At 42.2% G+C, this 17847-nt stretch overlaps 1 protein-coding gene across 1 annotated transcript; it reads right to left on the reverse strand.

The window, feature by feature from the left end:
- Window positions 1-93: 93 nt before the first annotated feature.
- Window positions 94-16086, reverse strand: flot1b (flotillin 1b). Its single transcript, XM_061717135.1, has 13 exons — window positions 15972-16086; window positions 13215-13265; window positions 12727-12802; window positions 11092-11182; window positions 10845-10988; window positions 10637-10756; window positions 6346-6441; window positions 6076-6228; window positions 5454-5635; window positions 5316-5361; window positions 5022-5159; window positions 4447-4611; window positions 94-2475 (listed from the first exon to the last, which is right to left on the reverse strand). The coding sequence occupies exons 2-13, from the start codon at window positions 13255-13257 to the stop codon at window positions 2446-2448; spliced, it is 1284 nt and encodes a 427-aa protein (XP_061573119.1). The 5' UTR covers window positions 13258-13265; window positions 15972-16086; the 3' UTR covers window positions 94-2445.
- Between the last annotated feature and the right edge of the window lie 1761 nt (window positions 16087-17847).

Genomic DNA, 17847 nt, shown 5'->3' on the forward strand with positions numbered 1-17847 from the left:
ACTGTCAAATTGTACAGAAATGACATTTTAAAGAGAAAAAACCAGGTTGATTTCTGTGAATAAAACATTTTATTATATTTACTACAGATTATTTTGATATATATATATTTATATAAACAACTAAGATTAGTCATGCAACAAAATGCTCTTAAAGAATGTATTACAAGAACGTATCAAAGGAGGCGAGACTAATTTGGCTTTCATCTAGAGCCATCAACAGAGACAGCTAATGGCTTGAGTTCAGCAGAGGAAATACTACCTGACAAGTTTCTATCAGCATAACTGCAGTAGTCACGTTGATTGAAGAGTTTTACCAGGCACTTGGAGGTAACAAAACATGTAAAGCTTGTCAGATTCAAATATTTGAAGATTAGTACGAAAAATCAGAATATAAACCCCTGACAAAAAGTACTAGGTTGTCATTACACATCTACAAACTACAAATGCAGGTATATATCAACAATGAACAATGACTGAACATACTCAGCCCCACATTAGCATAGACAAAAAAAAGGTAACAGACAGGAAAGAGAAAATCATACCAAGTGTTTTGACTTTTTAGACCCATATACACTAAAGCAGCACAGCAAGTTGGTTGCTTTTTTCCCAAATGAAAGGCAAAGACTGATAGCTAAGAAGAAGATACTGCTGCAAAGACTCGCTAACATTGCTTTTCCTACCACAAAGATTCAGTACTTTCATTGCCTTTAACAGGAAATACCCAGAGCTTGTTCCCATCAACCACTTCCTATCACTTTGAGACACGTGAAAAATCCTTTCACATGTACTGTAGCATAAACTGATAACTTCATGTAAATGTAGTCACTTTATACAGACCTCACCTTTGTCTCTTCATAACAAAGCAGCAGAAAAAGATAATAGCAGTTCAGTAAATAAAAGCTAGGATGACTGTAGTACGATCTCCAATATACTTCTGTGATGAGACAGAGATCGGCAGTTTCAGATCAGCAAAAGTGGATCATTGTAAACAGTGTCTGAAGGCAAGTCTAAGACGCTCAGATGAGCTCAGCATCGACAGAGCACACCATCATCAAAGGAAATGTTTCATGATGTTATGATCCAAAACTGGCATGATTTCCTGAGATCTTCATGAAATACATGTTACAGGATTTTGTCACGATTCCACGGGGCTGCGGCACAAAAGTACCTTTGTCTTTGTTCATAGCAGCCGTTTTGTTTCCCCCACACCGCTTCCACAGGGTGTGCTTCTTTTTAAAACATCACAGCATCGTTGCTCCGCACTTCTGAGGTACAACAGATGATGTGATGCTGGGTGGAGATAGTGATGGGGAGGCTGGACTAAACCCTTCTTATCTGAACAATTCATCTTGTATTTTGTCTGTGTGGGCTGCCGAGTTATTGTTTCTTTTTTGCCGTTTTTTGATTAGCTGCAGGTTTTTAAATCCTTGCATACCCAAATGTCGGCTCTCAAGCACGGAAAATTGACTTTAAAGAGGCTGTGTATAGGAAGTTGCTAACAGCGGCCAACCACATTTCCTTCGCCTCAGCAGCCAGAACATTGTGACCCCTTTATGACACCCGTTATTGACTTGGTCCCCCTTTCACAGACATCTGTGGGCGTCCAGGAGTGTCTGCTGCTAGAATGTGAGCTACAATGTATGGAGTGTGAGGTGATTTGGACTTGCTTCTTACAGATGCCATCAGATCCCATCAGTTTAATAGCTGGGGAATTTGGAGGCAACAAACACGACTGGTCTTTGTCGTGTTTTGGAACATTAGGACCAGTTTTTGCCAGACGTGCTACTATAAGATACTTTTTTTAAGTTTTAAGTAAGAGACATGCATGAATGCAGCATCCATGTGAATGTCCGGATGGTTTTTGCACTAGAATATTGTGTTCTAACAAGATGAAAAGTTTGAATCACTTTACACATAAGTAGTTTCAATTATCCAGCTGATTGGTGTGTTCTGCCGTGACTGAGTATGTAACGCAAGTGCAGCAAAGAATTCAACTTGCTCTGTCTGAACGTTGCACCATTTAATAGGAAAGACATAAAAATCTGAATTATATATTAAAAAGGTTAAAGAAAGAGGAAGTAAGAAGTTGCATGAGAATAAAAAAAAAAAACCCAAAAAATAGACACAGGAGTTCATACTTCTGCTCCAACTAGTAGCTAAAGTGGGCAGTGTATTTTGTCTCCTATGGACAAAGGCGTATAGGCTGCTGAGTTATTGTTTCCTTTTTGCTGTTTTTGCTGAGACTTCTTATGGAGAACACATCGTCACACATCAGGAACACAAACACAATCCACTTCAAAGAGGAAGAAAAACCTGCATTAAAGTGAAGCACATGCAGATACAGTGAGCTAGGACTATGGCGGTGCTGATTCGACACAGTGGTTATTAAGAAGATATGAAACTCCTGGTCTGAATGTGGCTCAGTCTTCCACTTTAAACTTCTTTTTAATGCACACGTGTGGTTTGTCCAGTAACCTGCAAGAAATCAAAATGTATTTAAAAAATCTGCAGTTTACTCATTCTAGTTCACACCAGTTTTTTCCTCAAACTAATGTTAACACTAATCTTATTTAAATTTTAAAGTTTAACAGATCAGGAAATCATTTAAAAATACATATTCCTTAATACATTTGAAGTTATGTACAACCTCAGATTTAAGAAAAAAAAACTGCATAGTTTTGTATTCAATAAAAACTACAGTAGATAAAAAGCCAAGATTCAGAACGAGTGTGAAAAATGTGTGTGAAGTACACCCTTCAAGTTCCACAGCTCGTAGAATCACATGAAGTGATCATCTTTCCCATCATTGTGAAGGATTGCAGCCTGTTTTTCTGTAAAGTCCTGCTTCAGTTCATCGGTATTTGAAGGCTGGTTTTATTTGTGACTTGGACTTGGCCATGGCAACGCCTTATTTATTTGCTTTTTCCGGTCATTCTGTTGTACATTAAATTGTGTGCCTGGGATCATTGCCCTGTTGAATGCCCCATTTCAACCGAGCTTCGACAGTTGGACAGATGCCTTCACATTCTCTGAATACCTTGTTAAACAAAGGAGTTTTTAGGCCACTCACTGAATACAAGATTCCAAGGTCTTGTTGCTGCAAAACAAGCCCAAGTCATCACCCCTTAACCACAGTTCTTGGCAGATATGAGGCAGATATGAGGTGTTTGTATTTATATACTCTAACCGGGTTTCACCAAACATGGCGCTTTGCATTGTGTCGGTACTTTGGTCTCATCTGCCCCAACAACATTTTTCCAGAAGTCTTCTGTGATGTTCAGATTAAATTGACAAAACCTCACAAAATTCACTGCTACATTATTTTAGAGAGAACAGGATTTCTCTCAAGAACACTTTCAAATAAGTCATTTTCCAAATCTTCTGTCAACACGTCAGGCCTGCAGAGCCTGAGATGTTGCTGGGGTTTTCTTTGCAGTTTGTTTCACCACGTCATGCTGGGAAGTCCACTCTTGACAAGGTTGGCACAAAACATAATTTAGAGTATTAAACTAAATCCATTTAACCTCTGGGAAATTGATTTGGTCAAGTAGCAGGAAGGGATCCTAATCAATCTCAGCTGCTTCCCAGTTAATGAGATCAATAACAGGTGCACTAGACAACCAGAAATAAAACAACCTCCAAAACAGGAATGGTTTTCCAGGTGGAGGCCATTGACATTATTCCCTCTCGTCTTTTCCGATTTCACTAGTTTTCATCTGACTAGGGTTGCTGGCTCTACTGTTAGCATGAGGCGGTACGTGGACCACACTGATGTTCACAGGCAGTCTAGCTGCTCCTCGATGGCACATGAAGACATGCAACCACCCGAGGGTTTGCTGTGTCTCCCAGCACAGTCTTAAGAGCATGGAGCAGTTTCCAGGAGACGGGCAGTTAGTCTAAGAGAGATGGACAGGACTGTAGACGGTCCTTAAATCATCAGCAGGCCTGGTATCTGCTCCTTTGTGCAAGGAGGAAAAGGATAGGCCCTGCCAGAGCCCGACAAAATGACCCCCAGCAGCCCATTGGTGAGAAAAGTCTCAGACCGAACAAGCAGACAGACTTAATGAGGGTGGCCAAAGTGCCAGACATGTTACATGGAGCTTGGAAGGCATTTGCGATCCAACACCAGGATTGGCACCCAGTGCTTTTCACAGATAAAAGCAGGTTAATCCTGAAACAAGTGTGAATACTTTCTTTAACAGCTCCTGTGTGAGTCATGAGAGTACAAGTAGATTTTCACACACTGCTCCTCCATTTTGACTAAGTTTTTATTGAATAAATAAAATATGCAGTGCAATATGTGATGTGTTGTTAATCATCTGAGGTTGCATTTTTCAGATTTAAAGCCCTGGCAAGGATCAGATGAAATTACTATGTTGTGATATTTAAGACATTTGAATTGCTAGGGGTGCTTTTTCTTTTTCACGTGGCTGTACTGGGGCGTACCTGTGAGATGCTGACTCCGGTGAGTTTCTCCAGCGCCTCCGGCAGCTGTGTCATGATACTAAGCACCTCTCCGGCAAGTTTGGCTGCGCCCACCTCTGAGCCACCGCTGGAGACCATGGTGATCTTCTGAGCCTCTGTCAGCGGCTTGCTGATCTCTTCTGCCATCTGCAGGACAAAAACAACTGTTGTTAACATGTTAAAATAAAATAAACAGTAAATGAACACAAAAACTAAGATTATTGTACAGTATTAAAATGTTCTTGAATTGAAAAATATGTGCAAAATCAGTGGTTCCATAACTAAACTGATTATTTATAAACTTTGAGTTAATTTATGGCAACAAAAAAATGTAGTGACAGTTGACAAAAGGCACAAAAGCTACAAATACAATACTTAACTATGTAAAGGTGAGTTACAGTTCAAAATAAATGAAGCAGTATCTTAAAACCATGGTTATCACAAAATAAAAAGCCAACAGATATTTGATTAACCACCTAAAACAAATTTATTGATACATTTAGTTTGATCAATTAATGACGTTTCTACATCACTCTGTCCACAGGAGTCACACTCACCAGTGGCAGCTTCTCCAGCAGCATGTCCACCATGGCTCCTTCTTTGTACTGCTTAAATGCCTCAGCCTTTTTGGCCATCTGCTCAGCCTCAGCACGGCCTTTAGCCTCCAGAGCAAAAGCCTCTGCTTCGCCCCTCATCTGCAAGGACAAAAACACACAGGCCAATTTAAAATTAGAATAAAATCCCAGATGACTTATGTGAAATTATTATGTATATAATATATTATAATATTAATTTATCACAAAGAACAATGGAATCTGTCAAAACAAAAGGGGAAGCAAGGCAGTTCTCACTCTGATGGACTCTGCCTCAGCCTCTGCCTCCATGATGAGCTGCAGCCTGCAAGAAAGAAAAGATCTTGAGCATTTGTTCAGGTTGTTCAGCTCTCATCAGAGCTATGCAGGTCAACGATATGAAGCTCTGGAACTGACCGCTGTGCCTCCGCCAACTTCTCCAGTTTGTATTTCTCAGCTTCTGCAGGTTTCTTAACTTTGGCCTCCAACTCCTTCTCTTTGCGGATAATCTCCTGTTCCTGCAGAGTAATCTGCTGTGTGCGCTCCACTACCTGAACCTGCATCGTCTCCTCCTCAATTCGCTGCTTGGTCTTGGCCACCTAACATGAAAATTCAAAACACTTGCTAGTACTCAATCCATTGACGTTAATAAGAAATCGTTGTGCGTTTTCCTGTGCAGACTTGCAGTGGATGCCACCCCTCAACAACCCCCCCAACCCCCATACATATATGTTTAAAAAAAAAAATATTAAACCTCCTCAAATTGTCACAGGAAAAAAAAAAAGATTAAAATGCATATATATGTTTTAAGTTTTACCAAACTTGGTATTAACCATTAATATATATGCAGACAAGGGAGAAAAAAAGAAACTCTTTACAAACTTGATTGGCATGTAGGTACCAATCTAACCTACTGGCTGATAAAAATCTATAAGCAGCATGACTCCAGGCGAAGCCAAAAGTCCACTGGTGAAACAAAAATAGATAATAGTAAACTACATGGCCCATTACAAATGACATCATGAGTAGAGGAGTGTACCTGAAGCTGGTAGGCCATCTCTGACTCGGCCTTCTTGGCGTTGACTTCAACATCAAATACTGCTTTCTTCAGCTCGTAATCTCTCTGGGCTTTTGCCATTTCAATCTCATTCTTGTACTGAGCTGACACCTTCTCTTGCATGGCATGGGCTTCCTATAAACACACAACAGCATGCAAAAACACAACATGAGGTTGTTCTTTCCCAAAGACGGACTATTATGTGTGTGTTTTGTTTTAGAATTTTGGTTATAACAATATATATGGATTTACCCGCATAACAGCATCCCGTTTGAACTGAGCCTGTCCGATCCTGGCATCCTTCTGCACCTGGGCTGTCCGGGCTTTACCAAGTGAGTTAAGGTATTCCTGCGAAGTAGACAAAAAGAGAGTGAAGCCATAACAATCGACTATCACTTCTCTCAACTCAACTCTCAACTCAACTTTATTTATAAAGCGCTTTAAAACAACTACAGCTGAAACAAAGTGCTGTACATAAGAGGGCAAATAAATCAACAGCAAAAGACAATAAAAACAAATAAATAAACTAGTAAAATAACAAATAAAATTACATAAAACCACTAAAAACAGAGCGAGGTCTCATACTGGGGTAAAAGCCAATGAGTAAAAGTGGGTTTTGAGGTGGGTTTTAAAAGCAGACAGTGAGGAGGCCTGTCTGATGTGCAGAGGTAAAACGCTCCACAACTTGGGGGCAGCAACAGAGAAGGCTCGGTCCCCTCTGAGCGTTCGTTTTGACCTCAACCTGGAGGAGCAGCTGGTCAGCTGACCTGAGGCACCGGGCGGGGGCGTGGGGGTGAAGAAGCTCAGAGAGCTAGGGTGGAGCGAGACCAATTAAAGATTTAAAAACAAATAAGAGAATCTTAAAATGGATTTTAAAATGCACAGGCCGCCAGTGGAGGGAGGCCAGTATGGGCGTAATGTTTTCTCTCTTACGCGTTCCAGTTAGCAGACGAGCGGCAGCGTTCTGAACTAACTGGAGACGCGCAAGAGAGGACTGGCTGACTCCAAGATACAGAGAGTTACAGTAATCCAGCCGAGATGTGATGAAGGCGTGGATTACTGTCTCAAAGTGCTGTTCTGGACTTGTGCAGAATACAGCTCAGCAGGAAGTCACACATGTGAATGCTGCGAGGCACCAACCCATTTTAAAATTAAAACAAAAACAGGCACAGACTAGGTGACAGGTTAAAAATCAATCAGTCAGAGGATTTTCATTATAATGGGAAGATCGACAGCTTGAGAAGGAGGAGCCATGTCACGCAAAGTGTGAAGCTGAAGCGCGGGAGGGTGGAGGACAAATTCCGGTTTACCATCTCCGGCAAAGCCATCCCTACCATCACAGAGAAGCCAGTCAAGAGCTTGGGCAAGGCTTTTGACATCTCTCTGAGAGACAAAACATCAATTCAGTCCACTTGCACTGAGTTGGATGGCTGGCTGAAAACTGTGGGCAAGACAGGCCTTCCTGGGAAGTTCAAAGCCTGGATCTACCAGCATGGCATTCTCCCCAGATCCTGTGGCCCCTCCTTGTCTACGCCTTCCCAATCTCAGCGGTTGAGAACCTGGAGAGGAAGGTCAGCAAACACCTCCGAAGATGGCTTGGGTTACCGAAGAGCCTGAGCAGCATCGCTCTCTATGGGCGCAACACCAAACTGCAGCTGCCCTTTAGATCCTTGGAGGAGGAATTCAAGGTGACAAGAGCCAGAGAAGTGGTGCAGTACAGGGATTCAAGTGACCCAAAGGTGGCCAATGCTGGGATCCAAGTGAGTACTGGCAGGAAGTGGAGATCAGAGGATGCTGTCCAAGAGGCAGAGGCCAGGCTACGTCACAAAAACCTGGTGGGAGTGGTCACGCGGGGCCGAGCTGGACTAGGGTCCTTTCCAACTCCTCAATTCAACACCCAGAGGAAGGATAGACGGTGCCTTGTCCAGGAGGAGGTGAGAGCAGTAGAGGAGGAGACAAGATCCTGCAAGGCAGTGGGGATGAAACAACAGGGAGCCTGGACAAGTTGGGAGAATGCGATAGAGAGGAAGGTGACCTGGACTGAGCGCTGGAGAGCCGAGCCCCAACGCAGCAAATTCCTCATCCAGGCAGTCTACGACATGCTCCCAAGCCCATCAAACCTGCACACATGGGGCTTAGCAGAGACACCAGCATGCCCCTTGTGTTCCAAGCGAGGAACCCTAGAACACATCCTCATCTGCTGCACCAGGGCACTTGGAGATGGAAGGTACCGTTGGAGGGATGGCCAAGTCCTTAAGACCATTGCTGATGCCATCAGCGCTGGACTTGTGTTGGCAGAGCAGTTCCGGCCCTCCAAGAGAACCATCGTCTTTGTCAGAGCTGGGGAGCAGGCAACCCCTGCCAGAAGATCATCTGCTGGGATCCTGACCTCCGCAAGAGACTGGCAGCTGCTGGTGGACCTTGAACGACAACTGAAGTTCCACAGCCACATTGCTGTTACCACCCTGCGGCCAGACATTGTCCTCGTGTCAGAGTCGGCCAAGCAAACAGTGATGCTGGAGCTGACAGTTGCATGGGAAGAACGCTTGGAAGAAGCCTTCGAGAGGAAACTTTCCAAGTACGCAGGACTGGTCAGTGACTGTCAGCAGGCAGGGCGGAGAGCGAGGTGTCTTCCAGTGGAGGTAGGATGCAGAGGTTTTGCGTCCCGTTCTTTGGCCAGAGCCTTTAGCAATTTAGGCATCGTGGGAGAGAAGAAGAGGAGAGCCATCCGCAGTACCACCGAGAGAGCCTCAAGTACCCCTTTTACACCAAGCTGGTTCCAGGGCTGGTGTTAGTGCTGGTGCTAGAGCCGGTTCGCGGTTGGTTCTAAGTAAGAACCGTTTGCTTTTACACAAGCTGGTGCTAGCCTGCAGCTGGCCAGAGAGCCACGTCATCACGTCACCACTCCCCCTCGTTTTCATCCCCACCCTGATCAGGAAGCTGAGAGCCAAAAGCTGTTTTAATTTCAGCTGTAGCGCTGTTAATATGGCACTTTATTAAGTTTTAATATTTTTTCAGGTAAAGTAACCTTTAAGATCCCCAACCTGGGCTCAGTTTATCCAAATAACGCCTGTTAAGAAATTAGCTCTGAAAATTTCGGAATTTCTGTCTGACTGCCGGCTACGGAGCTGATTTATGGTTCCGCGTTAAATCGACGCAGAGCCTACGGCGTAGGGTACGGTGTACGGCGGCCGTCGCCGCGTAACCTACGCCGTAGGCTCTGCGTCGATCGTCACAGCCGGCAGCCCCGGGGGACAGGAGCTCCTCTCCTCTCCTCAGGAGCTCCTCTCCTCTCCTCAGGAGCTCCTCTCCTCCTACGTAACATACGCCGTAGGCTCTGCGTTGGTGTAACGCGGAACCAGAACCGCGGGCTGGGAGGCGTCCCCGCGGGCCAGGTCATTTTTATTAAATAAATGGATCGAGCTGCGTCCAAGCGCCCCAGGGCTGGAACGCTTCCCCGCGGGCTCGGATGCGAGGTTGCCGCTGCATCGGCGGGCACGGAGCCCGCCGATGTTACTGTTGATGGATTGCACCGTAGACCACTGCTGCTTCTGTTTTACATCCATTATTAAATAAATGGATGTAATAATAAAAGAGTCTGCTAACTTAACCGTAACACCGTCCCCAGCCCCCAACGTAAACTGGTTCTTACGCCTGACCCAGCAACCAAAGAGGGCTGGTGTAGCACCAGCTTTGAGAGCCAGGAGCCGGTGCTTAGGCTGTGTAAAACCAAAGAACTGGTGCTAAGTCTGGCTCTAGCCCAGAACCAGCCCTGGAACCAGCTTGGTGTAAAAGGGGTAAAGATGGCTGTGGCTCAAAAGAGGAGAGCCATGGAGTCATGGTAGCTAGCCAAATGGACACAAGCCGGGGTCTGATCAGCCCTGGTTAGGTCACCTGGAGGAGGGTGTATGATGTTGAAAGACCCGAAACACCCGATGATTCCAGGAACATCACTGAAGATGTGTCCAGAGGCATCAGTAGATGTGGGTACACCGTTATAAGGACAGCAGTAGAGATGACAAGGCATTATTAATCAATTGCCCTGATTTTTTAGATGGAGATGGAGACTGACCGAGTAATAAAATTCACACACAAAATAAGCTTGTGCCACTTTGCGTGACAGGATGTGACTTGTACAAGTGGGCAGACAAAATGCTTCTCGTGTGATATAGAGAGGTACTCTACAGAAGAAAATGTGTCACTGACGAGGCACATCACAGGATGAGGCAGCCAGGTCCGAACAGTAAAGAGGAAGGTAGTACATTACAGAAATCAAAATAAGACATGGTTTGATTACCACAGAAGCACTTAGGCTTAATTTATGTCCACTGTAAAGTGAGGCTGGAGAAGAGCCAAGTCAGAGACAGTCAATATCAACCACTTAGGAACATTAGTGTTACACAGGGAACTACTGCGCACTAAAAGCGTCTGTGGATGGAAAAGAAAGCTGAAACAGCAGATTTCTACTTCCTTTCAGTTTTTTCACCACCAGATTTTTGCCATTTTTAATAGGAAAGCATATTTTCAACCACACGTAACACACCTGATCATCATGAACGTCTTTGAGCGTGTAGCTGACAACACCAATTCCCATGTTGACCAGGTCAGAGGAGGCCACTTTAAAGACCTGTTCGGAGAATTTCTTACGATCCTGGTAGATCTCCTGCACGTAGAGCAGTATATATATCATTGTGTTACAGATATTGCACACTATCAACACATAGACAAAACTTCAAGCAAAAAGCACCAACCTCCACAGTCAAATGGGCAATAATGGCTCGCTGGTGTCCCTCCAGTGTCTCCAGCGCGATCTGAGAAACCTCGGCCTCAGACTTGCCCATGAACATTTGACAGGCGGTGGCCAACATTTCCTTGTTCTGACCCTGGATCTTAACCTGAGGGGGGAAAAATGATGAAAGTGAAAGTGTGCACAGAATTAAAAAGCAATTTAGCAAAAACTGTGAAGCCATTTCATTCCTACAGTTCTTAAAGGTTTACCTGTGCAATGCCAGTGACAGAGATAGGAACACCGTGGCGGGTGTAGACTTTATCACTCTTCACATTTAGAGTCAGAGTGTTGAGTGTGATCCTGGGAATGAAAGAAGAAGTGGCATGGATGAGATAAAACAGCAGAGTAAGACTAATGACAAAACAGAGCAAAGGCGACACAATGAAAGCTGAAAGAGGATCCGTGCTAATGACCAGCAGCAGAACCAGTGACTCACAAAACACACACTTACTCAATCGTTCTCACAATGACAGATGCTCTTTTGTGTGCAATTATCTCCCTTAGTTGATGCCAAAAAGACCAAACAAGACAGCTATGTTGTGGTGCATATTAAGAGAAAAAAGCTCCTTTTACATTAGTGGATACCCCGTGTTCAACAGGCGGACGTAGCGTGTCGTCTGTCCTATTTACATTGACTGACGTGGGGTGGCGTGTCGAGCGGGCCCTGTAGCTCGCCCCTGAGGTTACACTTAATCACGGGTCAGGACTATTGTACTCAAAACTAACGTGGGTGGGGGGTCATGGGAAGGATTTGTTGATCACGCAACCTGAGTACAATCCTGTCTGTGTACAGGAAAGGAATGAGCAGACTACTTCCTGAGGAAGCTCCGAAATTTTAATGTATGCAATAAGATGTTGGAGGTCTTTCATCAGTCTGTTGTCTCCAGCATCAATCTTTTTCGCATCTGTTTGTTGGGGGAACAGCATCAGAGCCAGAGACACCCCAAGACTGGACAAGATCATCGGGAGGCCTCGCTCTGTGATTGTTCTCAGACTGGAGACCTTTCAGACTGTGGTGGAGAGGAAGACGAAACTTTCCTCCATCATGGACAACCTGGACCACGCACTCTACCCCACCCTGGGCAGACAGCGGAGCTCCTTCTCTAACAGACTATTACAGTTCTACTGTTGAACACAGACACAGGAAATCTTTTCTGTCACATGCCATCCCTCTGCACAATAACTCCCACTTAGTGGTTATAGCACACAACCGACTTCCTTGCACAAGGCAACATTTGCAGATTTCATATTATTCATAACTTCTGCTGCACACGTACCATGTATAGGATGTAAATATGTAGAGACATTTTTAGATATTACTTTTCTACTCATATATCCAGGTTTTATGTTGAGCTGTTACTTACTTTTTGTTTCTGTATGTTACGCTCCCACTGCCTAATAATAATTTCCCAGTCCTGGGATCAATAAAGTGCATCTTTATCTTTTATCTTCATCCACCAGAAGAGGTTTTTTTTTTCTTTCTTAATATAATAAGGAAACAGCTGAAGAGAGTAACAGCATCAGCCAGAGCTCACAGGCTGAGGTAGCCATAAACCAGCATGTCCAGAACCACAAAGGATGGTCCATTGTTTGAACAACTGGTCACAGCAATGACAAACCGGGGCTCTGCAAAAAGCAAAACCCAGCCAAAAAACGCTCATCCCGATTTTCCTCCATCATCATTTTGAAAATTACACCTGTCTGTTGGCGTATGTTATCCTGCTGATGTAGGGATAATACGTAATTCTACACGCCCAAACATGTTATATTGTGTGTTCATCATCCAGCAATAATAGCAGGATCTAATCTAAAAATGCCTAAAGAGATTTAGAAAATGGGCTCACCTCTGGATCTGTTGAATGCATGGGAAAACAAACACTCTTCCTCCAGCAATCATTAGAGGTGGAGAACGGCCAAAGCCTGGACAAAAAGAGGAAGGAAAAACAGAATAAACATCACAGATATTTAGTAACATACCCCTACCTACTTATAGAGTAGACAGGATATTTTCTGTACATAATTAAACTCACAACCCCATATTACAACAAAGTGAGTAATACAGGGAATTGATGACCGCATACTAGAGCAAGATGGAAAATTCCCAGCATATCTCAAACTGACAGTAAGTGTTGCTCAATCACCTTATCACAACATGCAATGCCACTTACATGACACATTATTGCCCGTCCACTGTACACAAAACTACACTAGTAGTAGGATAATTGTTGCACATTACTACCATGATCTTCTGTGTTACAAACCTAATAATTCACGGTAAATTTTTGTTTTCTAAACACTGTGCTACCATAACATATAAAAATGTAGTCATTACCAGACACCACCATGGCTTCATTGGGTCCACATGTGTAAAACATCTTGAGTCCTAATGAAACACAAGGGAACAACAAAGAAACACTGTCAAATTTCATACTTTTAAGATCTCACCAATGTGCACATAAAAGTAAAAGCAGACATGCAGCTAGAATATTAAACACAGTATTCTGACATTTTGATAAATTACATAATTTCATTAATACCCTCACTGATTGATGCATCAATAAAAGAGCATCATGTTACTGCTGTAACCAATGAACATGTTGCTACTTTCAGATAGTTGGTTTAGTTTTTTTAATAGTGATGGCCGAAGGAAGCAAAGCTCAAAAGCATATCAAGTAGGATGTGTTCTTTAAACTGAAGCCGTGAATCAATTCAAGAGTTAAATATTGTCCCAGAAATCATGTGATGATGACACAACAAGCCTTGCTCCATATACAGAAAACCACTGTCTCATGTCATGATTTGCACATGTACTTGTGTTTTCTAGTTAACTAATATTTCATTAATAAACAGCATGGCACTGATGTCTTTTCAACACATCACAGATAACATTGAATAAAATGCAACACAAAAGAAAAACAAACAGCAAGCTAAATATACAATCATAAGAGCTAAAGGTCTTCTAAAGTATTTGGGTTTGATATCTTACATAAACCTAATTTCGTGTGGGTTATTTGCAGTGGTGGACAGTAACAGAGTAAATTTACTTGAGTACTGTACTTAAGTACATATCCAGAGGATTTGTACTTTACTTGAGTATTAGATTTCTTTGGTACTTATTACTCTTACTTGAATACATTTCCAAGACAAATATTTTTACTTTTACTCTAGTAAATTTCTAGGAAGGCTGAAAAGTACTCGTTACTTTCAGGTCTGCTCTTTTTTCTTCTTCCCTAAAATCCTATTGGACACAAGCTGTTTTTGTCAAAGGAGGAGACCTATCACAGTGCACGCTGTCCACTGGGATGTACGTAAAGCGGAAATACGTCAAGCCTCCTCAAAACGATACCGCCAAAGTATCCTGCGTTTGTCAAGACAGAGCCGCAACAATGGCTACGCCTGCGTCAGGAGAAGAAAGACAATCCACTGAGTCGTCTGAGTCTGATAATGAGCCGGACTCGGAGCAGGGACTTTCACAAAATCCTTGGCCGTATCCTAACTCAATGTTTGAGTTCGACCGAGTAAAAAACGAGGGCACAGACAAACCACAGACAAAATAAAAAAATTAAATTAAATTAAAATTAAATTAAAATTAAAAAATATAGTAATTTACTGATGTGGAAAATAAGAAATTTACTCTTACTCTTACTTTTACTTAAAGTAAATTTAAAAGCATTTACTTTTGGATACTTAAGTACCTTTAAAAGCAAGTACTTTTCTACTTTTACTCGAGTAATATTTTGACTGAGCTACTTTTACTTGTAACAGAGTAAATTTTGACCAGTAGTATTTGTACTCTTACTCAAGTACTGGGGTGGAGTACTCTGTCCACCTCTGCTTTTAGTTGACTTTGTATCAGCGAATCTGTACTGTCATGAAACTGTACCTGATCCTATGCAATTCTTCGAATAAATTCTTCAATCAATCAATATATGTACCGTTGAAACGCTGCTGGATGGCACAATTTCCCTACATTTTAAACGTTTATCAGCAGAGGGCATCAATGAGGATTCCAGCCCTCAAAAAAAAATGATCATCATTGTTGATACACAAATTCTGTTAACTTTGATGAAACACTCTGATGGACTGTACATGTTTAAATATACTATATGAAAAGTTTAAAAATGGAGTAGTCCCTATTTGTTGGATTTGTAATTAAATCATCCATTCCAGATGAGACTCTAATACACCCACGTCACTTTCTGTAAAACATCAGAGGTCTAAAGGACAATTGTTGGTTTCCAACCCACTGGTTTAATCTTTAGGTTTTCTTATACTATATCAAAAAAGCATATAACATTGTAATTGTTTACAATCGTCTTATTACAAAGTAAACTGTGCTTATAGCTCTCAAGGATGTGCAAATGAACAAAATGTACAACATGTTCCCCGACGTGGAAAACTATGAAATAGCATAAAATTGAATAGTCAAATAAAATACACGTTTGTAAAAATTCAAAAAAACGTAAAGGTACAAGGATAAACTAAACGAGCTCTGTTTAATAACAGTAATAACGGTGTAAATCCTTTCATTGACTTGAATAAATAAACTCATTTTGACTTAAGTCAAAATCTACTTAACGGCAAGCAAATGTATTAAAATAACTCAAAGTACATTATTTACAGTATTTACACGTGTTGACGTCAATCATATGAACCGTGTTTCAGCGTTTAAGGCTGATTTATGGTTCCGCGACAACGCAGAGTCTACGGCGTAGGATACGCGGCCACGAGCCCCGTACGGTGCGCGTCGCCGCGTATCCTACGCCGTAGGCTCTGCGTCGATTTAACGTTACGGCTCCTCCCTTTTCCTAATCCCAGTTCAACACTCGCCTTTTTATAAACACCGTTTTGCAGAAACCAAAACACATCTGGACTCAAATGATAGCGTGAAGCATATATGAAATGTTAACTGTTTGCTCAACGACGGTGTGCAAAGAAAACGAACTTATCCGCAGACGTAGACTAAACTGTTAAGAGGTGCCGTGGTCGAAGAACTTCAATACGCAACACAGTTACGCATTTACACAACTACACGCGAATTTTCCTGTATATTCTGAAACATATTTGTTCAAAAAACAAAGGCACAAACCTTGTTAAAATGGGTTAACTTCGGTTTTCCGTTGCTTCGATCAAACGCTTCCCGTCAATTGGAATCAGAAAAATGTCTCCAGTGGGGGAGGGGCGGGGTTCCTGAGCTGACCACGCCCATCCGGACCAGCCTCCCTCTGCCGCCACCTAGCGGCGGGTGGCAGAATCACAACCACAATCAGCCAAGTAGTTTAAGATAAGATAAAATAAGATAAGAAATCCTTTAATAGTCCCACAGAGGGGAAATTTCCAGATTACAGCAGCAAAGGGGATAGTGCAAAACACAAGAGGCATCAATATCACACAATAATAAAAAAAACACTATAAACAGTATATACAATAATAATAATAAGAAGAAGGAGAATAAAAATAGTAATAAGAAATACTAGTATATAAAAAGAATAAAAGATGGATATTTGCAGATGTTATTTACATAATTGCACGTTGCAGAGAATGATATTGCACATTATTTTCCGGTTTGTATATTTATTGTCAGGTTGTATGTGGTCTACTGTGAGCAGTGCTGGTTGTGTAGTCTCACAGCTGCAGGGAGGAAGGAGCTTCTGTAGCGCTCCTTTACACATTTAGGGTGAAGGAGCCTGTCGCTGAAAGAGCTCTCCAGCGCTCTGAAGGTGTCCTTCATGGGGTGGGAGTCCTTCTCCATCATGGATGACAGCTTAGCCATCATCCTCCTCTCTCCCACCACCTGTACTGTGTCCAGAGAGCAGCCCACGACAGAGCCGGCCCTTTTGATGGTTTTGTCCAGCCTCCTTCTGTCTGCAGCTGTGATGTTGCTGCCCCAGCAGACCACTCCATAAAAAATGGCTGATGCCACCACAGTGTCATAAAATGTTTTCAGGAGTGTTTCCTGCACACCAAAACCAGAGACAGAGTATCTTTGGTTTAACACACACAAGCAGTACTCGAGTTGAGGGGGGATGAGGGGGGATGGCATCCCCCCTGAAATAAAAACGGTCAAAATCACCCCCCCCCCCCCGTAAAACTGCCACCCCCCCCCCCCCCCCCCCCCTTTCCATCCCTTATGTCATTACATCAATGAATGTGGTATTACTGCTATTTCAACATTTAGAGTCATCACCAGAAAAATTTGACAATTTTCACCTGTTTCAGGTATGTTTTCACTTGAAATAAGTAGGAAAATCTGCCAGTGGGACACAATTTATCTTCTTATTACAAGCAAAAAAATCTTGTTCCAGGCACTGGCAGATTTTTCTACTTATTTTAAGTGAAAATCTACTTGAAACAGGTGAAAATTGTTGTTTTTTCCAGTGATGAGTCTTGTTTTAAGTGTAATGAGATTTTTTTTACTAAAATGAGACATTTTAACTAGAAATAAGACAAATATTCTTGTTAAGATTTTGAGTTTTTGCAGTGATCCATTTTACTTATCCTGTGAAGGACAGAGGCATATTGTTCAGAAAACTGTTTTTATTTTTGTGTTTTGATGTATTAGATGTAAGCCCAGTGTATATTTAAAGCTTACAGAAGGCTGCATTTAACTACTATGTCATTCCTGCAGTGTTTCTGCAGGTGTTTTGCTCAGTGCTATTATTTGTAATATATTATATTATTTGTAATCGGCACAAATGATCTGTCCCCATATGATAACATCCACCATCCCCCCTGATTTTTTTTTACAACTCGAGTACTGCACACAAGCAATTTGTTGTGGAGATTGTTGCAATACAAAAGAACAAATAATATATATATATATTTTTTAAATTTTATTTATTTAAAGTTTATGCTTAATTTACTGTTCACTGACACTTCCTTACTTAACTTACTGTCTGGAATTATGGGGATCTACGTTTAAAACCATAACTGATAACATTGTTTTACTACAAAAACGAGCTATA

This window comes from Cololabis saira, chromosome 3, assembly GCF_033807715.1.
Source record: "Cololabis saira isolate AMF1-May2022 chromosome 3, fColSai1.1, whole genome shotgun sequence".
NCBI lineage: Eukaryota > Metazoa > Chordata > Actinopteri > Beloniformes > Belonidae > Cololabis > Cololabis saira.

Coding starts and splice junctions, on each gene's coding strand:
- flot1b (XM_061717135.1), bottom strand. CDS start 13,257: ATGTTTTACACATGTGGACCCAATGAAGCCATGGTGGTGTCTG. Junction 11,183..12,726: donor TGCATTCAACAGATCCAGAG/GTGAGCCCATTT, acceptor TTTCATTCCCAG/GATCACACTCAACACTCTGA. Junction 6,229..6,345: donor AACGGGATGCTGTTATGCGG/GTAAATCCATAT, acceptor GTGTGTTTATAG/GAAGCCCATGCCATGCAAGA.